The following is a 19,441-nucleotide window of genomic DNA, read 5'->3' as shown; positions in this document are numbered from 1 at the left end:
AGTGGAGGTTGTAGTGAGCTGAGATTGTGCCATTGCACTCCAGCCTGGGTGACAGAGCAAGATTCTGTCTCCAAAAAAAGAAAAAAAAAAGGGGAGTATAAAGAAGAATAAAAATGGCAATACTGATAACCTGTCTCAAGCAATATTTGCTTACTCTAATGTGATATGCCTGACATTACCACTGGGCAGTTAGGTAATGCCAATTTAATATTTGTACTTCTACTTAAGTCAATGTAAATATTAATACCACCACCAAGTCTCACAGCATTATTAAGAAATGATGAGCTTTGCAGTATTACTGGTAGCTTTACTCTTAATGGCATGAGGAGACTCTTTGTCTATGTATAGGTTGCCCTACTGGGAGAGCTGCTATCAATGTTGGCAGTTTCTGAAGCCGATTTTTTGGTTATGTCTTAAAAACTGGAGATAAAACAACCACAACAACAATTTAAAACATCCCAGGTCGAAGCAATTACCTTCACTAATATCTTGGCTGTAACTACCATCTGGTTCAATGTCAGAGGGGATCATAATGTGCCATGTAGTCATACGGGCTTCTGCTTCCAGTCCAAATCCATCCACATTGCTGAAAAATTCCAGTCAGATTAAACTCTATGAAGAAATGATTAGCTAAAGACTACAATAACTAAGAATTACTCTATTTCCCTTACCAACAGATATTACTGAATGTCTACTCAGCAGATGCACAGAATAGAACTCTACTTTACCAGGAAAATGCCATTTTTAAGATGTGAGCAAATAAATCCACTTGACTAAATGTAATTAGACTAATCTATAGCATCAAGATTATTACCTTAATATTTAACATGCCTTTTGATTATTGTGAACATTTTTACCTAAAAATGACAAAATGTTCATTCGACTAGGAGCATTTTTCTAATATGCCTGTATCCTCTCTCCAGTGCTATATCTCACTACTCTGCTCCTGTAGCAGTGAAATAGCTGCAGTTCCCCTCAGGTGCCACACTCTTTCTTACCTCTGGGCATTCACACATACTGCTCTTTCTAGTAGCAGCTGTCTCCATTCTCGTCCTCCCTAACCAGCTCTCAAGTTGCAGCTCAGCAGGCATCTCTTTCAGGTTAGGGGCCCCTCTTATATGCCTCCAAAACACTGGGCTTTTCCTAACAGATCACTCAATACAGTTGACTGGTTTTGCTTAGCTGTTTCCCCTCAAGAAGGCTGCCGCAGGGTCAATCTTACTCACATTTTGTCTCAGCCCCTGATTCAATGCTTGGCCCCTGGCAGACACTAATGAAATATCTGTCAAAGCAATCAACTGAAAAATACTAATTTTACTCGTTTAACATATGACATTGCATTGAGTTTTACTTTTTACTTCTCTTAGACTTCAATGGTATGTATTTCATTTGCTTTAAAAGAAAGCTTCCTTATATAAGTGACATATGGTGATAATAGAAAATTTAAAAGTTATAGAAAACTAAGTTAAAGAAAAAAAAATACCCATTATTTCTCTGCAAAAATGCAACACTTGCCCTTTACCTTTTTGCATAAAGGTTTAAATAAAATAGAATAAAGGGTAAAAGACATGTTACTATAAAAAAAAAAAAAGATTTTTTTTTTTTTGGAATAATATCAAAGCCAAATTTAACATGGCAAACTGAATGTAAAGGATTTACCTTCCAACATGTAGATTTATCAAACAGTGGGCCAGACAGCTAATGAATTCTTGGTCATGGTTGCCAGGTCCCAGAATCAAGTTTCTGTTTACAGTGAGGACCCTGAGTGAATCAAGCAGAGCTACTTGCTGAGGAACGGTTTTGTGTGCCCGTGAGAACTGATACAAGATGGTCCTATTGAGGCAGTGATAGACTGCATCCAGTGACAATCCCTGTGATCTTCTCTTTGACTAAACACATGAAAGATACGTTTTCAGTACAACAGACAAAAGTAAAACACCTGTTAATCATTCACACATGAACTTTTATTATATACCAAATGCCATGCTAAGTATGAGAGTGTTAAGTTAAAAGATACAAAGCTCTTGCTATTATGGATTTCAGAACCCATGAAACACATCAATGCAATTTAATGAATGATATGAGGGCTACATAAAAAAAGAGCTCCCAGGGAGGAGAGCCATTAATGCTGCTATGTGGCAGAGCAGTCCCCCTGAGAACACAAGGACGTGACATCTAGGGGAGTCTCCTCACAAATACATTGTTAAGATAAACGGTGTCTACTCAAAAGTACTGAAAAAAATTTGCTTAAGATGTTACTAAAATCATGTTTTTTTTTTAACATTCTAGTTTCATCCCCTTATTTGAGAATTTTTCTCTTTGGCTTAAATACAAATATATCATTTTAGAAAGTCTTAGGTGACATGAGAGAGCCTATGTATCTGGGTACCATATGCTAATAAAATATGTAACAATTATTTCCTACTTTCTACATTAAGTATTGAATAAGATTAATCAATTGTGACAAACAAAGCCAAACCCTTAACTAAAAGTACTGTAAACATGCACAAAAAGTAACAACTTCAAGAGAATATAAAGTATAAGGAAATTTGTAAAGATTTAGTTGGTAAGAGAATATTCTTTTACTATCATCTCTTCATACTCTGTAAGCCTCTACACATGGATGCAGTATACAGTACAAACATATCAAACTCTATTAACTTAAGACATTTAAATCTATCTGGGTAGCAAATAATAATACCAGCTGGGAGGTCACTGAGAGATCGCAGCTTGAGAACTAGGCAACTTTACAAAAGACTCACTGGCACCAGGCAATTGGTAATAGCGGAGGGGTTCAAAGTCTGTATCTCTATTCACTTTTTTTTTGAGACAGAGTCTCGCTCTGTCACCCAGGCTGGTGTGCAGTAGTGTGATCCTGGCTCACTGCAACCTCTGCCTTCCAGGTTCAAGTGATTCTCCTGCCTCTGCCTCCCAAGTAGCTGGGATTACATCACCATGCCTGGCTAATTTTTGTATTTTCAGTAGAGACAGAATTGCACCATGTTGGCCAGGCTGGTCTTGAACTCCTGACCTCAAGTGATCCACCCGCCTCGGCCTCCCAAAGTATTGATATGATATGGTGGCATGAGCCACCATGCCCAGTCTATCTCTATTCACTTTTAATAAACTTAGCTTTATATTAAATGTTGACATTCATTATCTTATTAGTTACATTTAATTTCAACAATTTTGACAAAGTTTTCAATAGGAAAACATGTGCTCTACAACTAATAGTGACAACGAATTACCTGTGCAATTAGTTGAATTATAAAATCTATAAGAAGTTTAGATTCTTTGTTGAACATGCCTTGCCAAAGCTTGTCCACCACACGCTGTGTGAAATAAAACACATTGTTCACCAATACCTGGTAGCTTCCTCCACTGGTAATAGGCAGAGATGCGTCTTCCCCTAAATTCCAGTAGGAAAAAAATGTCTAAGAAAATTGATATCTACCAACACAAGACCAGATCCTCAAATAAACCAGGCTAAGGAAAAATAATTTTATCTTCAACATGTAGAAATATGACCACTAGCTCTTATGCACTACTTGAAGAAAATGATATTCAATGGCCAGAAATCAGGATAAATATGGGAAGAAATAATTTCAGCAGGATAGTGTTATGGAATGAAACTACCTGTGGAGTCTCCTATTGCCTAAAGACAGTCTGTGATAAACACAGAGTTCCTCAGCATAAACTGCCAGTCACAGGTATTCTCCATTTGAGAGAAAAAGGGTCAGTTTATTGGCTCTTAATTAGTTTTGTGTAAGTAAGAAAGGGTAAAATTGTGAAACAAAACTATTTTAGAGTATACCTCTAACAGCAATTAAGTAACATAGGCAGAAGAGAGCTTCAAGAAAATTGTGAAAAATAAAGTATCACCAATGTTGAGGTGTGCTGTTTAGCCCCTCCATTATTACCATTGGCTCTCTCTTTCTAAAGCTATCTGAGCGTTTTCAGTGTGCTTACCATATATATACATATTGTTTTCAGAGTAATCCTCCTAGGTCCTCCTCCTAACTAGAATGTTTCCCCTAAGCCAGGGGTCCCCAACTCCCAGGCCATGGACCAGGCCACACAGCAGGAAGTGTGTGTTGGGTGTGCAACATTACCACCTGAGCTGCTCCTGTCAGATCAGTAGTGGCATTAAATTCTAATGTGAGTGCAAACCCCATTTTGAATTGTGCATGCAAGGGATCTAGGATTGTACAATACTTCCGAGAATCAAATGTAATGCTTATAAATATAATGCTTGAATCATTTCAAACCCCTAATCCCCTCACTTGGTCTGTGGAAAAATTGTTTTCCATGAAACTGGTCCCCAGTGCCAAAAAAGGTTGAGGACCACTGCTTTAAGCTCTTTCTCCATAGAAATTCTGGAGGCGCCATTGAATTTGATTTTTATTATTCTCACCTAATGCTAAATTGCCCCATTAAGCAAAATTATTCATGTTATGTCTTTGTGTAGTATGACTGCTCTAAACCGATAGGAATAAGTACGAAAGTGTGACTTGACTTTGAGAGCGCACAGTTGCATGTTAAGACAATACTAAAGATTTTCCTGGCAAGTTTACTTCTGGAAAAAAATGGTAATTATATAGCACAGAGGTTATATGATTAGTATTATCACTAGGAATTCAAAAGTAGCACATATAGTATATTAAGCCATTATGTTTCCTTCTAATTTACTTTGTTTTATACATAAATGTTGGATTCACTATAAATGTACTAAGTTTTATATTTTTATTGTAATTAGATATAGACATATAGAAAAAACACATTTCAATGTGTTTTGACTCTATGTCCTAGAGGCCATCCTAAAAAGATAACACATACATACCTATAATCCAATATTCCATTCATAGGTATATACTCAACAGATATGTGTAAGTATTCTACGTATATGTAGCCCATATGAATATGTGTATAGCAGCTTTTGAAATAATTATCTCAAGCTGAAAACTTTCGTATGTCTATTAAGAGTAAAGTAATAAATTTATATATTCACATGAAATACTATACAGTAATGAAAATAGTGGCCTCCTGCTACATGCAACAAAATAGACAAATCTTACAAATATAATATTGAGTATGAGAAGCTAGACAAAAAAGGAAAGTGAAAAGCTGATGTTAAAAAGTAGTTTTACTTGGGGTTTAGAGAGGAAAGTGATTTATTTTCATAAAATAAAAACACAGAATTACCTAATAACACATCAGCTGCAAGCAAATGGTCCATCACACTATCTAAAATGTAAGTTTGAAATTCTTTTTGCTGAGTTCTTGTAGACCTTTCAGGGGAAGCCTAATAAAGAAAATTTAGAATTAAAAACAGAACCAACTAAAACAAAAATATGAGCTCAACCATATTCACATTACCTAATGTATTAAAAAGATTAAAAAATCCTACTGATAAATTTTTTTTAATGACATGAGAGATAGTATACATGCTTATAGTCTTTTCACATATTTTCTGACTATGGAATTAAAAAAAATTAAAGCAAAAGGTGAAACATCATCTTCTTTTGACTCCATTCCTTAAAACATAGTATTCTAAACATTCTAAGTATTTAATAAATATTTGACTATTATCACACCTCACTTCCAAAAGAGATATGGCAGTTTATAATGAAATACAGATAAATAATAAATGAATTTTAAAGCCATTAAAACAAATACAAAAACCCAAGAATCTAGTAATCGAGAGGGCATGCCAATGAAGAGGGAAAATATATTTATAAAAAAAAACTAATTAAGCACACAATTTAGCTGTGGGCTTCATAGGTGTCAAGAAAAAAAATGGTTTACAAACTTTTTATTGTCTATAAAAAGAAACATACAGTGGCAAGTACCTATAGTCTTAGCTACAGGGGAGGCTGAGGTGGGAGGATCGCTTGAGTTTGAGTCCAGCCTGTGCAATATAGCAAGACCCTTATATTAAGAGAAGAAATAAAAAAAGAAAAACACAATAGATTGTCAGCAAAGACAAATGTTTTCCTAAAATTGTTCTGAGAGGAATGTTCTCTGTGGGTTTTTATAAGGAGAATAGTGAACAACCCTATAGGCGGTATCTTTGTTAAGTTTTATAATGTACAAAAATGATTTTGAAAATTTTCTTAAGTTAAAGTGTAGGGCATAAAGTTAAACTGTAGCCTACTGACAATTCTACTTGTAATTAGAGTAAGAAAATCCAGGTGCATAACTTTCCAGCAGATGATTCAGTGGGCAGAGAAGAGAAGTGAGGACTTTTAATTGATTAACAGCAGACTGACAGTTCCTGGAGGTTTTCCTTGTAATTAGATAAGAGACCATTTTATCCAATAGCTTGAGTCATCATAATTTGCTAAGGAATAAAGCTCTCCAGTCACGAAGGACATAAATATTTAGAAGAAAACAGTACTCCTGGCTGGGCACAGTGGCTCATGCCTGTAATCCCAGTACTTTGGGAGGCTAATGCAGGTGGATCACTTGAGCCCAGGAGTTCAAGACCAGCCTGGGCGACATGATGAAACCCTGTCTCTAACTCCCACAACAAAAGAAAGGCTGGCGTGGTGGTGTGTGCTGGTAGTTCCAGCTACTCAGGAGGCTGAGATGGGAAGAATGATTGAGCCCGGCAGGTCAAGGATGCGCCACTGCATTCCAGACGATGCAGCAGACCAAGACCCTGTCTCAAAAAAAGAAAGCTACTCTTTTAGGCTCATGATCAACTCAAAGTGGTTAATGAGATAAGCAGTAATTAGTAGGGTTTATCAAATCTTAACTAGAAAAATTTTGAAGTCTGCAAAACAAAGAGAAGTGCTTGGTGAATGATATTTATTTTTATTAAAATAATATTCTTTCTTATTCCAGAAGGATTTAATAAGACTGGCTTAGTCATCAACAAACATTTAATTTTCTGATTTGTCTCAAAAAAACTGTTACATGAATGATGAGGACCCAGATTTTACACTTGTTACTGGTCCTAATGGCCTAGTTCTGATGTTCTTGCTGAGATGTATAGCAGTCTTAACTTTTAAAGGACTTAACATTTTATGAAAGCATACGTTGTTGTCTCTGAGGTGTTCTTTTGCTTTTTAAACAATTCACTAGACTCTGTTTTGTAGCAGACACAGGGTTTATATATATACATTATCTCACTTAATCAGCAAAATACCCCTTGAAGTAGATACTAACATCCCCACTTTCAAAATAATTGAGGCTTAGAGAGTAAGCCACTCGATCAAGTCACAACTAGGATTCAAATCTCAGTTTCTGTGAAGCCAAAGCCCATGGCTTCACCAGTCATATCATACTCTCCCCACTCTACAAAAATCTCCTTATCAAAGTTTGCACAAGAGCAAAGCTGCAGACTGTGGGGTACAATCTCTTCATCACTCTTTTAGATAAGAACAGTTGGCCCACAAGACAACCAGAATGAAGGCAGGACAGGCATGGTGATCTGCTCTGGACTCTGGTGGTGAGATCTGTTTTCCTGGTGAAAACAGCAAAGCCAGCGTCAACATATGCATCTTCAAACAATCCCTCTCAGTTTCATTATCCTTTTTGAGGTCTTGGGGACACTACTCAGAATCTGTGTCCCACACTCAGTCCAGACAAACCATATGTGTCTGCTGCCCATGGTAGATAGCACTGTGGCTCCGGAAGGCCTTTGGAATTCTGTCCTGTTTCTGTAATGAGATGGAAGCCTCTAATGGAGAGGATTTTGAATCTTCTGATTCTGACTGTAGTCTTCCTACTGACTGATTTTTTCTCTCTGAGTTATTCTGTGGTACTCTCTTTGTCCACTTTGCCACTGTTTTCTGTTTGTTTCCCTGCAGTCACTCAGGGTGGGTTTTGCTTTGATACATGACAACGGGAGCTCTTGTAGAAGATGGCTGGAATAGAGTCCAGTGAATTCCTTAGACAACAGTGAGGTGCTTATGGTGTCAGAAAAGCACTCACTCTGATATGGTTTGGCTGTGTCCCTTCCCAAATCTCACCTTGAAATGTAGCTCTCATAATCCCCCCAAGTCATAGGAGGGACCCAGTGGAAGGTAATTGAATCATAGGGGTGGTTACTCTCATGTTGTTCTTGTGATAGAAGAACAACTCATAAAAACTCACTCAGTTTTCATGATCTGATCGTTTTATAAGGGGTTTTCCCCTCACTTCACTCTGTACTTCTCCTTGCTGCCACCATGTGAAGAAGGATGTGTTTGCTTCCCCTTCTGCCATGATTGTAAGTTTCCTGAGGCCTCCCCAGCCATGCTGAACTATGAGTCAATTAAATCTCTTTCCTTTATAAATTACCCAGTCTTGGGTATGTCTTCACTAGCAGCGTGAGACTGGATTAGTGCACACCCTCTCAGTTTCATTATCTTTACCTCCAGGTATGCACAAATCTGTTTGATCTGTTCTCATGCAATTTCTTCGCACTGCCACAGTATTTATTTGCAGCGGATTCATTTGGCTCTCCATGAGAAGTCTGGTGGTGATAGCGGAGGTCACAAGAGCTAGAAGAGTTTCTAAACACCCTTATAGAAGCCAACACAGGTCACTTAGTCAATTTTTTGAGTTTAAGTGTCAGGCACTGTGTTATGAATATTAAATGGTATCTTATTTAGTTTTCACAATAATTCTCAGACAGGTTCCACTTTTATACCATTTTATAGATATGTAAATTGTATAGATGTAAAGAAAATTGGACTTGGTCAAGGTCTCACAGCTATATTCAGCACACATGTAACGCCTCAAAATACTTTTTGCTGGGTGATATACATATATTTAACCCACACAATAATCTCAGAAGAGAGATAGTAAATAATATCATTCTCTAGAGAATGAATTTAGCTTGGGAAGATGAATTTAAAATGGGCCAAAATTTAAAGCCAGGTACTTCTTCTCAAACCCATGCTCTAGCTTTCTGCCACACCATACCACCTCCCTTGTATTTGGTCTCAGTCATACTAAAGCCAGTCTATATCAATGTGAATCTCTTACTTTTATGCTAATGAATTTTACTGCTGATGAAGATAATTTTACATGTTCTTTTGTAGATATAAACAAGTAAGCAGATACTTTTATGATGAAATTCTAACACTCATAAGACTGAATGTTCTGGTTCACATTTACTAGACTCAGCTGGTTCAAGCCCCTTCCTTCACAAAGGTAAATGATAAATATATAAGATAATTCTCTCTGTCTTTTTTTTTTTTGGAGACAGGGTCTCACTCCGCAACCCAGGCTGGAATGCACTGGTCCAATCATGGCTTACTGTAACTTTGAACTCCTGGGCTCAAGTGATCCTTCCACCTTAGCCTCCTGAGTAGGTAGGAAACGGGTACACACCACAACACTGGTTATGACTAATTTTTTTGTAAAGATGAGATTTCACTATGTTGCCCAGGTTGATCTTGAACTTCTGGCCTTAAGCAGTCCTCCTGCCGTGACCTCCAAAGAAAGTGTTGGGATTACAGGCATAAGCCACCATGCTCGATCTAATTCTCTTTTTAAATCTCTTCATTGATAAGGACTTCATAATAATAATTTTCAAAATCAACTGTTTATAATTTATTCTATTACACCATAGGAAGACATGCAATATTAATATTTCATTAATATAAATTTTTTGGTATATGTATTCTGCATGTGTATATTAAACTTAAAGATCCTCAAAATATTTAAAAGCAAATTTCTATTCTTTTCAATAGATGGTATCCTAATCTTTCTGTTTGGGAATTTCCAGGGTAATAGTTAAATGATTCAAAAATACAGTAAGCCTCACTTCATGTAACTGACAGGCTCTTGGCAACTGCAACTTTAAGTGAAACAACGTACAGTAGATCCTCAAATGAACATCATTTCCTTCAACGTAGTTTTATTCTAAGGTTAATGGAGAAAAAAATTTAGAATTGTTATACATCATTTTGCTTAAAGTTGCAGCTACCAGGAACTTATCAATGACATTAAGTGAGAACTTACTGTATTGACAGAATACACCAAGGCACTGTGCTAACTGTTGTGAGAGATGAAGGAACACATGAAAGTTGGTCTCTAAGCCGTTTACAATCTATCTGACAGTTTCAATCCTGACACTCCCTGCTTCTCCCTGAACTATAGTCCTACTCCCTAGTATAATGAAGCACAATTCCATGGCAGGGTAAATTCATGCCCACAACAAAGAGGGCCTCACTTCAAGGTTAATATATGTTATTACATATCAAATTCTTTCTACTAAAAAATATAGAAAAACAAAAATAAGGGGCAATTATATGATTCATATATGGTTAATTAATTAGCTATTCGGGTTCCCACAAGTCTGAAAATGCTATCACTGGATATTTCCAGTCATTTTGTATCTTTCATGTGTGTATTTTCCTTTTTTGATCAGTTATGCTTTCTTGCACACATCTCTTCTGGACTTCATTCTATTATTTTCTGATAAACTATTTAACTTTTTCACAAAATGCTTCAAATTTTTACCCTATACAGTAAGATACTGGCCAACTATTCTGATAGCTTTTTAAAGTTTCCAAAACAGACAAGTTCTACTGGGTCTGCTTTTTAATTCTACCACATGCATTAGTGAGGAAACCAATTATTCTCTTGCCATTATTAAACATTGTAGTCCTAGTTAAATGCTTAGCATAACTGGTACCCAAATTACATTAGTGATTTTTAAAAAATTGACCAAATTGAGGTATTTTCACATAAATAAGAAAAACCTGTGGTTTTCAGATTGCTATTTAAAAGTTAACTGTATTAGCCACTAGAGGGAGCACAAAAAAAGTCAGGTTCAGCTGTCAAACTGCGGAGAGACAGAAGTTACTCACAGAAAAACAGTCTTCTCCACAGATCTACTCTTTCCTAACACAAGTTATTTTCAGAGCCCCTGGCATGTACTGTTTGACCTTATTTATGTTAATTGGTCAAAGGAACATGAATGTATATGCAACTAATTATACTGTATTAAATGTTCTCTCAGAGGTATCTTCAGACTTTTCTAGCTAAACATTTTTTAATGCTTTTCTGGGATAGCTAATTTCTAGAGCCAGCAATGAGGCCACTTAAAGGCTTAGAGCCACTCTTATTTTCCGATACATCAGTTGATTGACATCAATTGTCAGGAGAATGGGGAGGCAGGCACCCTAGAAGTTTGCTGCCTTGGGGAATTTAACAAGTGCATAGTAGGCACCTATTCTGTACAATGCATCATGTCTTAAGCTGCACACGACACTGACAACAGTAACACCTGGCAATGATAGGTAGGAGAAATCAATGTAGGAAGTTATGAGGTAAGAAGACAATGCCACTAGGCACTGTTAGTGTCCAGAGAAGGGGCTGGCACACTATGGCCTGTGGGCCAAATCTAGCCTGTGTTTGTTTTTGTAGACAAAGTTTTATTAGAACACTGCCATGCTCAGTCTCTTATGCACTGTCCATGGCTGCTTTCTAGCTACAACAATGTAGTTGAGCAGTTGTGACAGAGACTGTATGGCCCACGAGCTTAACATATTTACTATTTGGCTTTTTACAGAAGAAGTTTGCCAGCTGCTAGGGAAAGGATGATAAAGGACTAACGTAGAGACATCCTTGAGGGAAGGGAAAGAAGAACAAATTGATAGGGTCTAAAGCACATATGGGATTAAGAACTTTCCATAGCTCATGACAAGTTCTGCCTACACATAACTAAGAGGAATTAGAAATCTTTGGCACAGAACTTGCTTGGTTACTAATGTTCTAATTTAAAAAGTAATGCAAACGAGATACCCATTTCTTTGTCTTTACCTCCAACAAAAGATCAATTAATGGAGTTTGCTTGCTGGCAGGGGTAAGACAGAGGTTGTCTATGATTAAGACCCGCATGAAGTCAAAAACAAACTTTTTAGCCGGGTGATTGGTCAGATATGTCTTGGTGCCCACATTGCAGTACTCTGATTGGCTCCTGTTCATCCCTGTATCTGTTGCAAATGCTTTAAACTCTTCTGCTGGAGATCCAACTTCATCATCAAGGTCAGTCACCTAGTAAAATCAAATGGAAAGATAAGGTAATAACATTAGGCTCTGACATTTTTACTTCTGTGTTTCCTAAAAATAAAACTGTAGCAGCAGCATTTTCCACCTACTAAGCTATTCAGCACATTATTTTGCTCTGCTTTACTTGGCTTTTGCTTTCAAGGTAGTAATCTAGCACCATATGTCATGGTTGCACAACATAGTGTTTCTGACTGACTACTAACAATATATTACCTTTATGTTGAATTATATGTCTATTGTGGTCAACTGCACTTAAAAAATATGGAATAATAAAATCAGGATAACTGTATTTTCATATTTAAACTCTACCCCCACGGTGAAGTCAAATGTCACAGAATTTCACATAAAAATCTGGCATAATGATAGCATGTAAGGGCTGATCCATTTTTTATAGGTTAAAAAAATAATAAATTAAAAAAAAAACAACTTTAGTGCCAATTTTGAACCAAGTGACAGAGAGGGGGAGAGAGAGCACGAGCACACACGAGACTAGTAAACAGATTACAAGATGCTGACGGCTGGGCACGATGACTCATGCCTATAATCCCAGCACTTTGGGAGGCTGAGGCAGATGGATCACCTGAGGTCATGAGTTGGAGACCAGCTTGGTCAGCATGGCCAGACCCCAACTATACTAAAAATACAAAAAAAATTAGCTGGGCATGGTGGTACATGTGTGTAATCCCAGCTACCTGGGAGGCTGAGGCAAGAGAATTGCTTGAACTTGGTAGGCAGAGGTTGCAGTGTGCCGAGATCATGCCACCATTGCACTCCAGCCTGGATGACAAGAGTGAAACTCTGTCTCAAAAAACAAAGATAGCCGGGTGCGGTGGCTCATGCCTGTAATCCCAGCACTTTGGGAGGCTGAGGCGGGTGGATCACGAGGTCAAGAGATCGAGACCATCCTGGTCAACATGGTGAAACTCCGTCTCTACTAAAAATACAAAAAAAAATTAGCTGGGCATGGTGGCGCGTGCCTGTAATCCCAGCTACTCAGGAGGCTGAGGCAGGAGAATTGCCTGAACCCGAGAGGCGGAGGTTGCGGTGAGCCGAGATCACGCCATTGCACTCCAGCCTGGGTAACAAGAGTGAAACTTCGTCTCAAAAAAAAAAAAAAAAAAAAAAAAAAAAAAAGATAAAGGTCTCTTTTTTTAAACCAAAAATAAGGATTCTAAAATTATAAACAAGCCAGGGTATGAAGGCCATGTGTTATATTTGCCTTTCTCCTAAAAATCCCCACAATTTTAGAATAAGTATGCATCGTTTTACATTGAGAAACATGAGTACAAAGAAGGTCATTTATCCCAGGTCCTAAAGTACATGGTGGAAATCAGAAGAAACATCATGAAATTTTGAAGTACTATGAAGGAATAACTATTTTTTGGGTGCATTTTATCTATTTATTTTTAAACCTGTTTTATGTTTACAGTTTCTTAGCTAATCAACATCAACATATAAAAGTAAGTGATAAGTACAAGCCCCTGCAATATGGTTTTGTGTAAACTACAATGGTTCATTTGTTTTGCAAAGTCATCAGTATTTACATCAACTGAACTATTAGCTTCTGTAATGAATAGTATTTAGACTCTAAAGTTATGAAACCATCCTGCAAGGCCTCTGCAAAAACGTGGTTTAGTGAATTTCTATATAAATACATTTTCAAAGCAGGAAACAAGGTGGCATATGAAAGATGAGATATTATACATGCTAACACAATTTTTGGGCTTATTTTAAAGGACAAGTAAGTATCTATACTAAATATGATTATAATCTAATAGTTTTATTTAGTTAGTACAAAATAAGAAAAATAAGAAAAGTTTAATGGAAAAAGAAAAGTTGAGTGGAAGAAAGGACCAACATATACTTTCAAACCTATACTTTATTTGTAAAAGTTAAATCCAGCTAATACCTATTTCCTAAAATAAAAAGTAAATGAATTTGGTTGGATTAGAGTTCTCTTAGCGGAAAAGAAAATTTTACAAGTACACAGCTAGCGTCACGTATAATAAGAAATGAATCAATTTCTTGAAAAGGGAAATTACTAACAAGAGAGTTAGAAGAAGACAGTGAATGAGAAAAGGAAATTGAGTTCACTGTGATTTTAGGGGAAAGCAGAAGGAAAGTGTGGGGAGCTGGGGACACCAGACAATGATGCAAGAGGTGATGTATAAAGTTATGAAACTGTTAACTTGATCAGAAGCTTAAAAGATTGTCAAAAAAAAAATCTGCTAACCATTAGAACAGACTAATTCCAGTTCTGACATTTTCCTCCCCCTTTCCTACCATCTCTGAGTAAGGGCGAATATTGAAGGGGAAGACCGTGGCTGCTAATGCACACAGGAAGTCAGGGCTCATCCACATGGAGGCAAGGTCTGGAACGTTGTGATACAAATATCTGAAGAACTGCATCAGGGTCACAGGATATTCTCGGAGCCAAGATCCCTCTTCTTCTGATTGCCAAGGCTGTCATGGGGACACAATTACACTGTTAAGAGTAATTGACACTGCTATAAATTATTTTAAAAATCCATTACTCAGTATTCTTATGAAACTGGATATACTGATGGTCTAGAACTCCTCTGTAAACCACACATATGAGCAAACACACATGTACACACACACATGCAAATAAATCTAAAACAAAAACAATCCCCTTAGAAACTGATGGGATCATTGTCTAATCGTTGGATCTCTCACAGTTCTGCTAACCAGAATCAGTGGTTTTGATTATTCACTATTATTACCATGAGTGTTGGTGGTAACAAGGTAGCTGTATTCCCATCAATGTTGCCTCATCATGCATCATGCCAGGGAGTTAGGAGTAAGATAAAGGCTGGGAAGGTACTTCACCTTTCTGAGCCTCGCTCTTAAGCATTATGTAATACAACAACAATAATGATGATAATTAAAAAAATAACATGAATACTGTACACTTGAACAATGTATATCTTCTGATACCTGCTCAGAGAGCGGGTTTTTAAAAACATTTCTTAGATTTTTAAATAGGCAGCAAAGCAAGACTCCTAAAACATTCTAAATTAATACATTTAATGGTGATGTTTTGTTCTTAGATGACACAACAATAGTTTTGACTGAAATTAGATTTGTCAGGTACATGTAATTCAAGGAGTTGAGTTAATATTTCTTGTTACAACACAATCCTAAATTGTATAAATAAATCTGGCAATCATTCACAGTATTCCTGTCAGATTGATGGGAACATCAATTTTGTCTTTTACGCTTTCAATTCTTCATCTCTAAGTTAGACATAATCAGAGCAGAAAAAAAGCAAAAACAAAATCAAATGAAACTTGTATTGTTAACATTTCTGACCTCTAAATGAAAGTGATTTTAAAAGTTCAAATAATATATTATTGTAATAACATATGCTGCAAATATATGCTCATTATATATGTACTCATTATAATATATTTTTATTACATTAATAAGTTAATACTTACGAGACATTATGTATCAAGCATGTTTATAAGTGCTTTATGTGTATATGGTATCTTATTAATTCCTCACAAAAACCCAAAGAGATACATTCTATTATTACTGACATTTTAAATACCAGGAAACTGAGGCACATAACTGAGGATAATAGATCTGAAGTACCAGAGGAGGGATTTTAACCCAGGCAGGGCTCCAGGGTCCATGGTCTTAACAACTACATAGTCTGCTCTTATATTAGACATAACTTTGTCTAACAAATGCATCTGAAGTTCCAGAGATCATACAGTAAATAAGTAGCTATATTAACAAAAAATTCCTTTATTTATAAAAAGTATCACAGGCAGTCGGAACTCTCAATAGGTCTGAGTATCAGAGTGAACTTACTGAATTCAGCATGCTGCGGAGCATTCCCAATAATAAAAAAACAGCTTCTGTGCATACGTTATGGATAGAAGAGACCACAGTTCCACTGGAGGCAGGAACTCCAAAGATAAATGTCCAAATGGAATCCAAATCAAACTACAGAGCCAAAATTGATCAAATATTAGCCACCACTAATGTTTTTCAGTAGAGACCCTCATAAGTTCTAATACTCTAAAACTTCTCTGAAACTAGTTTGTGGTTTTTTTTAAAAGTAAGTAAACGATATAGACATAAAGAACTAGTACCCTTCTATCCTGCATTTTAAAACTCATTTTTATAGTTATAAAAAAATTGAATACTATGTATCATTCTGTATCCTGCCTTAGGTACCTATGTTAAAAATATTGCTTTCTACTTTTCCCTAAAGAAAATAAAAATAAAATACATGTTAGTTAGTCAAGAGATAAAATTATAGAACACATTTAAGCAAAATCTTTTAAATAAAGCATATTAAGCTCACTTCTTTCCCATTCTCAGCAATATTTTAATTCCATTTTAGAATTACTTACAGATAAGATCTGATAAAATAAAAATTAATTTGAGACTTATTCATAGCTGTTTTACATATAAACTTTATGACTATGGTGCCATGTATATTGAAAAATTGCATAACCAACACAACTGTGCTAAGCATGAGTCTGTATCTTGATTTAATGTAAGGGCACAGACTCAAGTGTTTACACTTAAAATATTTTGTCAACTTCTAGAATTGATTTAAATAGCATTTGGCATTAGGACAGAAGCACAGTTGAGTTTAAAAGCTAAATTCCTAAGTCTTTGCAGTGCCACAAACATAAGCTATATATAGATATCTTTACTAGTCTTCAATTAGAAGTAAAGGCTTACTGTTTACCTAATGTGGATGGTATCTATCATCAAGTTAATTTTTTTTTCCTGATCAGAATTTGCACTGAGAATCCTGTCACACTGACTTGAGGAGTGGTAATTTATTGTATATAAGCTACTCCTTTCATTTTTAATTCTGCAGAAATAAATCACATAGCAGGCCAGGTACTATGACTCATGCCTACAATCCCAGCACTTTGGGAGGCTGAGGCAGAAGGATCACCTGAGATCAGGAGATCAAGGCCAGCTTGGCCAACATGGTGAGACCTTGTCTTTACTAAAAATACAAAAATTAGCCTGATGTGGTGGTGCATGCCTTAGTCCCAGCTACTCAGGAGGCTGAGGTGGGAGAAGCACTTCAACCCAGAAGGCAGAATTTTCAGTTAGCTGAAATCATGCCACTGCACTACAGGTGACGAAGTGAGACTCTGTCTCAAAAACAAAATAAAAATAAATCACATAACAAAAGAGTTATTTAGATTACCATTAAATATCATCCAAAGTCTTTATGCATATATAATATATAGAGTAATCATATAGGTAAAAAATATAAACAGGGACAAAGGATTTCTTTTTGGGAAAATTTTCTGTGGTATTTTCAGATTTTTCTGTCCCAAATCAAACCTTAAACGTGGGAAAAGTGATGGAATTGACAGTTGGTTTTACAGTGATTATCCATTATCCTACGGTGATTCTTTGGAATACACAATTTCATGTACCCCTTACTAGATAATTCCTACCTGGCAACCCTGCTTACTCCGGCAGCTGATGACAGGCACACTGACCTGCAGGTTCTCAGGCAGCTCACTAACTGGCTGCTGCAGAAACAAAGCCATGAGGAGAAAATAGAGGGCAGGGACATTAGTGTGTTTAGGAAGGAATGACTGAAGGACTGGAAAACCAGGAAAATGACAAGCATCTCGGTTAATCTCCCTGACTGTCGATCTTCCACCAGCACTTCTGCCCACATTGAATCCTAAGAGAAGTGGAAAAATAACAGTAAGTGCAAAATTAGTAACTGATAAACATGCTCTATTAACAAAGAAGGAAGTAATTCGGCATGTGTAACATTTCTATCCAGAACATTCATATTACTATAGGCAATTAAATATTTGATAAATTAATCTTCAGTCAAAAGTTTTACTTTACCATTTGTTTGATTTTAGCAAGCCTGTCTGTTAGGATATTGGTTTTGAAACACAGTTGAGACAATCAGATACAAGAGTTTGAAAATACTTCTTAAGGGGATGTAAGTTCTTATTAAAGAAAGATCTCAGATGAACTCTAGTGTTGTTGGCTTGTATTTCCCTAAGAAAACACTGAAACGCAAAATACAGTCAAAATTTAGGATGCCACACAAAATATAACTTAAAAATATCCTTGCTATATTTTTATTTTTTTGAGACACAGCCTTGCTGTGTTGCCCAGGCTAGAGTGACCTTGGCTCACTGTAATCTCCACTTCCTGGGCTCAAAGCAATCCTCCCACCTCAGCCTCCTGAGGGACTACTGGCATGAGCTACCATGCCCAGCTAAGTTTTGTAACTTGTTATAATATAGTTTATATATTTCATTTGTCCTGAAAATCATGATAAACTAGTGAACCTTAAATTATCTATGAATTTAGAGACAAGACTAAATGAATAAGTGAAACAATCTTTATTCAACATGATCTGTTATCTGTTGGAAAGCTGCTGAGCAGCGGGATGGCAAATCCAAGCCCGTTGTGGCTGCAGCTATCCACTGGCTGAGCTGAACATTCAGAATTCTGTCTAGAAACCCAGCTTTTTTTTTTTAGGAGCTGGTCAGTTCTTATTAATATTGCTTGTGGCATCAGTGTTTCTATCAATCTTGTTTCCTCTGTTTTATCAAGAAATTCAGGATACACCCTGAACATTTGGTTCACCCCATACCTACAGAAGTACTCAGTACACAGTGAATGTTGGTCAAATTTTCAACGGAAACTTCTGTGAATAGCAACCAATAGATAAAGAACTGATTTCAGTCTGAAGCAACTTGTATTTCAAATAGATATTCACATTTGTTATTTATTATTCTAAGAGATGAGGGTTCACTCTGCTGCCCAGGCTGGAGTACAGTGATGTGATCATAACTCACTTGACCTCAAACTCCTGGACTCAAAGGATCCTCCTGCCTCATCCTCCCCAGTGGCTAGGACTACAGGCACATGCAACCATGCCTGGCTAATTAAAAAATTTTTTGTGGGAGACAGGGTCTTGCTATGTTGCTCAGGCTGGTCTCAAACTCCAAACCTCAAGTGATCCTCCAGACTTGGCGTCCCAAAGCACTATGATTACAGGTAAAGTGACTGCATTCAGCACAGATACCATATTTTTTTCAACTTAACTTTTTTCTGAAATGCAGTAAAGTACATATTACAACTATTACTTTACTTAATAAAGGAAAAATTTATGTCTAGGTGGTTTTTAAAATATTTAATCCTAATCAATTGCTCAGCGTGATGTGAATTAACTTCCAAAGTATGCTCTTCTAATAAAAAATATATAGCAATTTACAAGCTCTTTCCCATATAATTTCTTAATCACAATGAACATGTGAGTAAAAAAGTAGTATTATCATTTTTACAACATAGAAAACATGATTTGTTCAATGTCACAATGTGGCATAAGTAGAGGCACTAGGATTTGAAAACTCATTTCTCTATTTTAGAGTCTGTAAAATTA

General features: G+C 36.4%; 1 protein-coding gene across 10 annotated transcripts in view; it reads right to left on the bottom strand.

The window, feature by feature from the left end:
- The window catches only part of WDFY3 (WD repeat and FYVE domain containing 3), a 296,888-nt gene that overhangs the window by 72,129 nt on the left and 205,318 nt on the right, over positions 1–19,441 (bottom strand). For 9 of the 10 annotated variants that reach the window (XM_032239698.1, XM_032239700.1, XM_032239705.1 and 6 more), the window contains 8 exons: positions 17,478–17,713; positions 15,853–15,987; positions 14,296–14,475; positions 11,764–11,997; positions 5,203–5,302; positions 3,249–3,409; positions 1,660–1,889; positions 477–586 (listed from right to left, as the gene is read on the bottom strand). In XM_032239698.1, coding sequence (XP_032095589.1) covers positions 477–586; positions 1,660–1,889; positions 3,249–3,409; positions 5,203–5,302; positions 11,764–11,997; positions 14,296–14,475; positions 15,853–15,987; positions 17,478–17,713 — 1,386 coding nt within the window. The remainder of the gene's footprint in view (positions 1–476; positions 587–1,659; positions 1,890–3,248; positions 3,410–5,202; positions 5,303–11,763; positions 11,998–14,295; positions 14,476–15,852; positions 15,988–17,477; positions 17,714–19,441) is intronic. The other variant, XM_032239702.1, reaches the window with a different exon arrangement.

This window comes from Sapajus apella, unplaced genomic scaffold (genome assembly GCF_009761245.1).
Source record: "Sapajus apella isolate SASKATOON/1434 unplaced genomic scaffold, GSC_monkey_1.0 scaffold45, whole genome shotgun sequence".
NCBI classification, from domain to species: Eukaryota; Metazoa; Chordata; class Mammalia; order Primates; family Cebidae; genus Sapajus; species Sapajus apella.
Note: the sequence above shows the minus strand (reverse complement) of the source record. Positions and strands in the feature narration are given on the sequence as shown.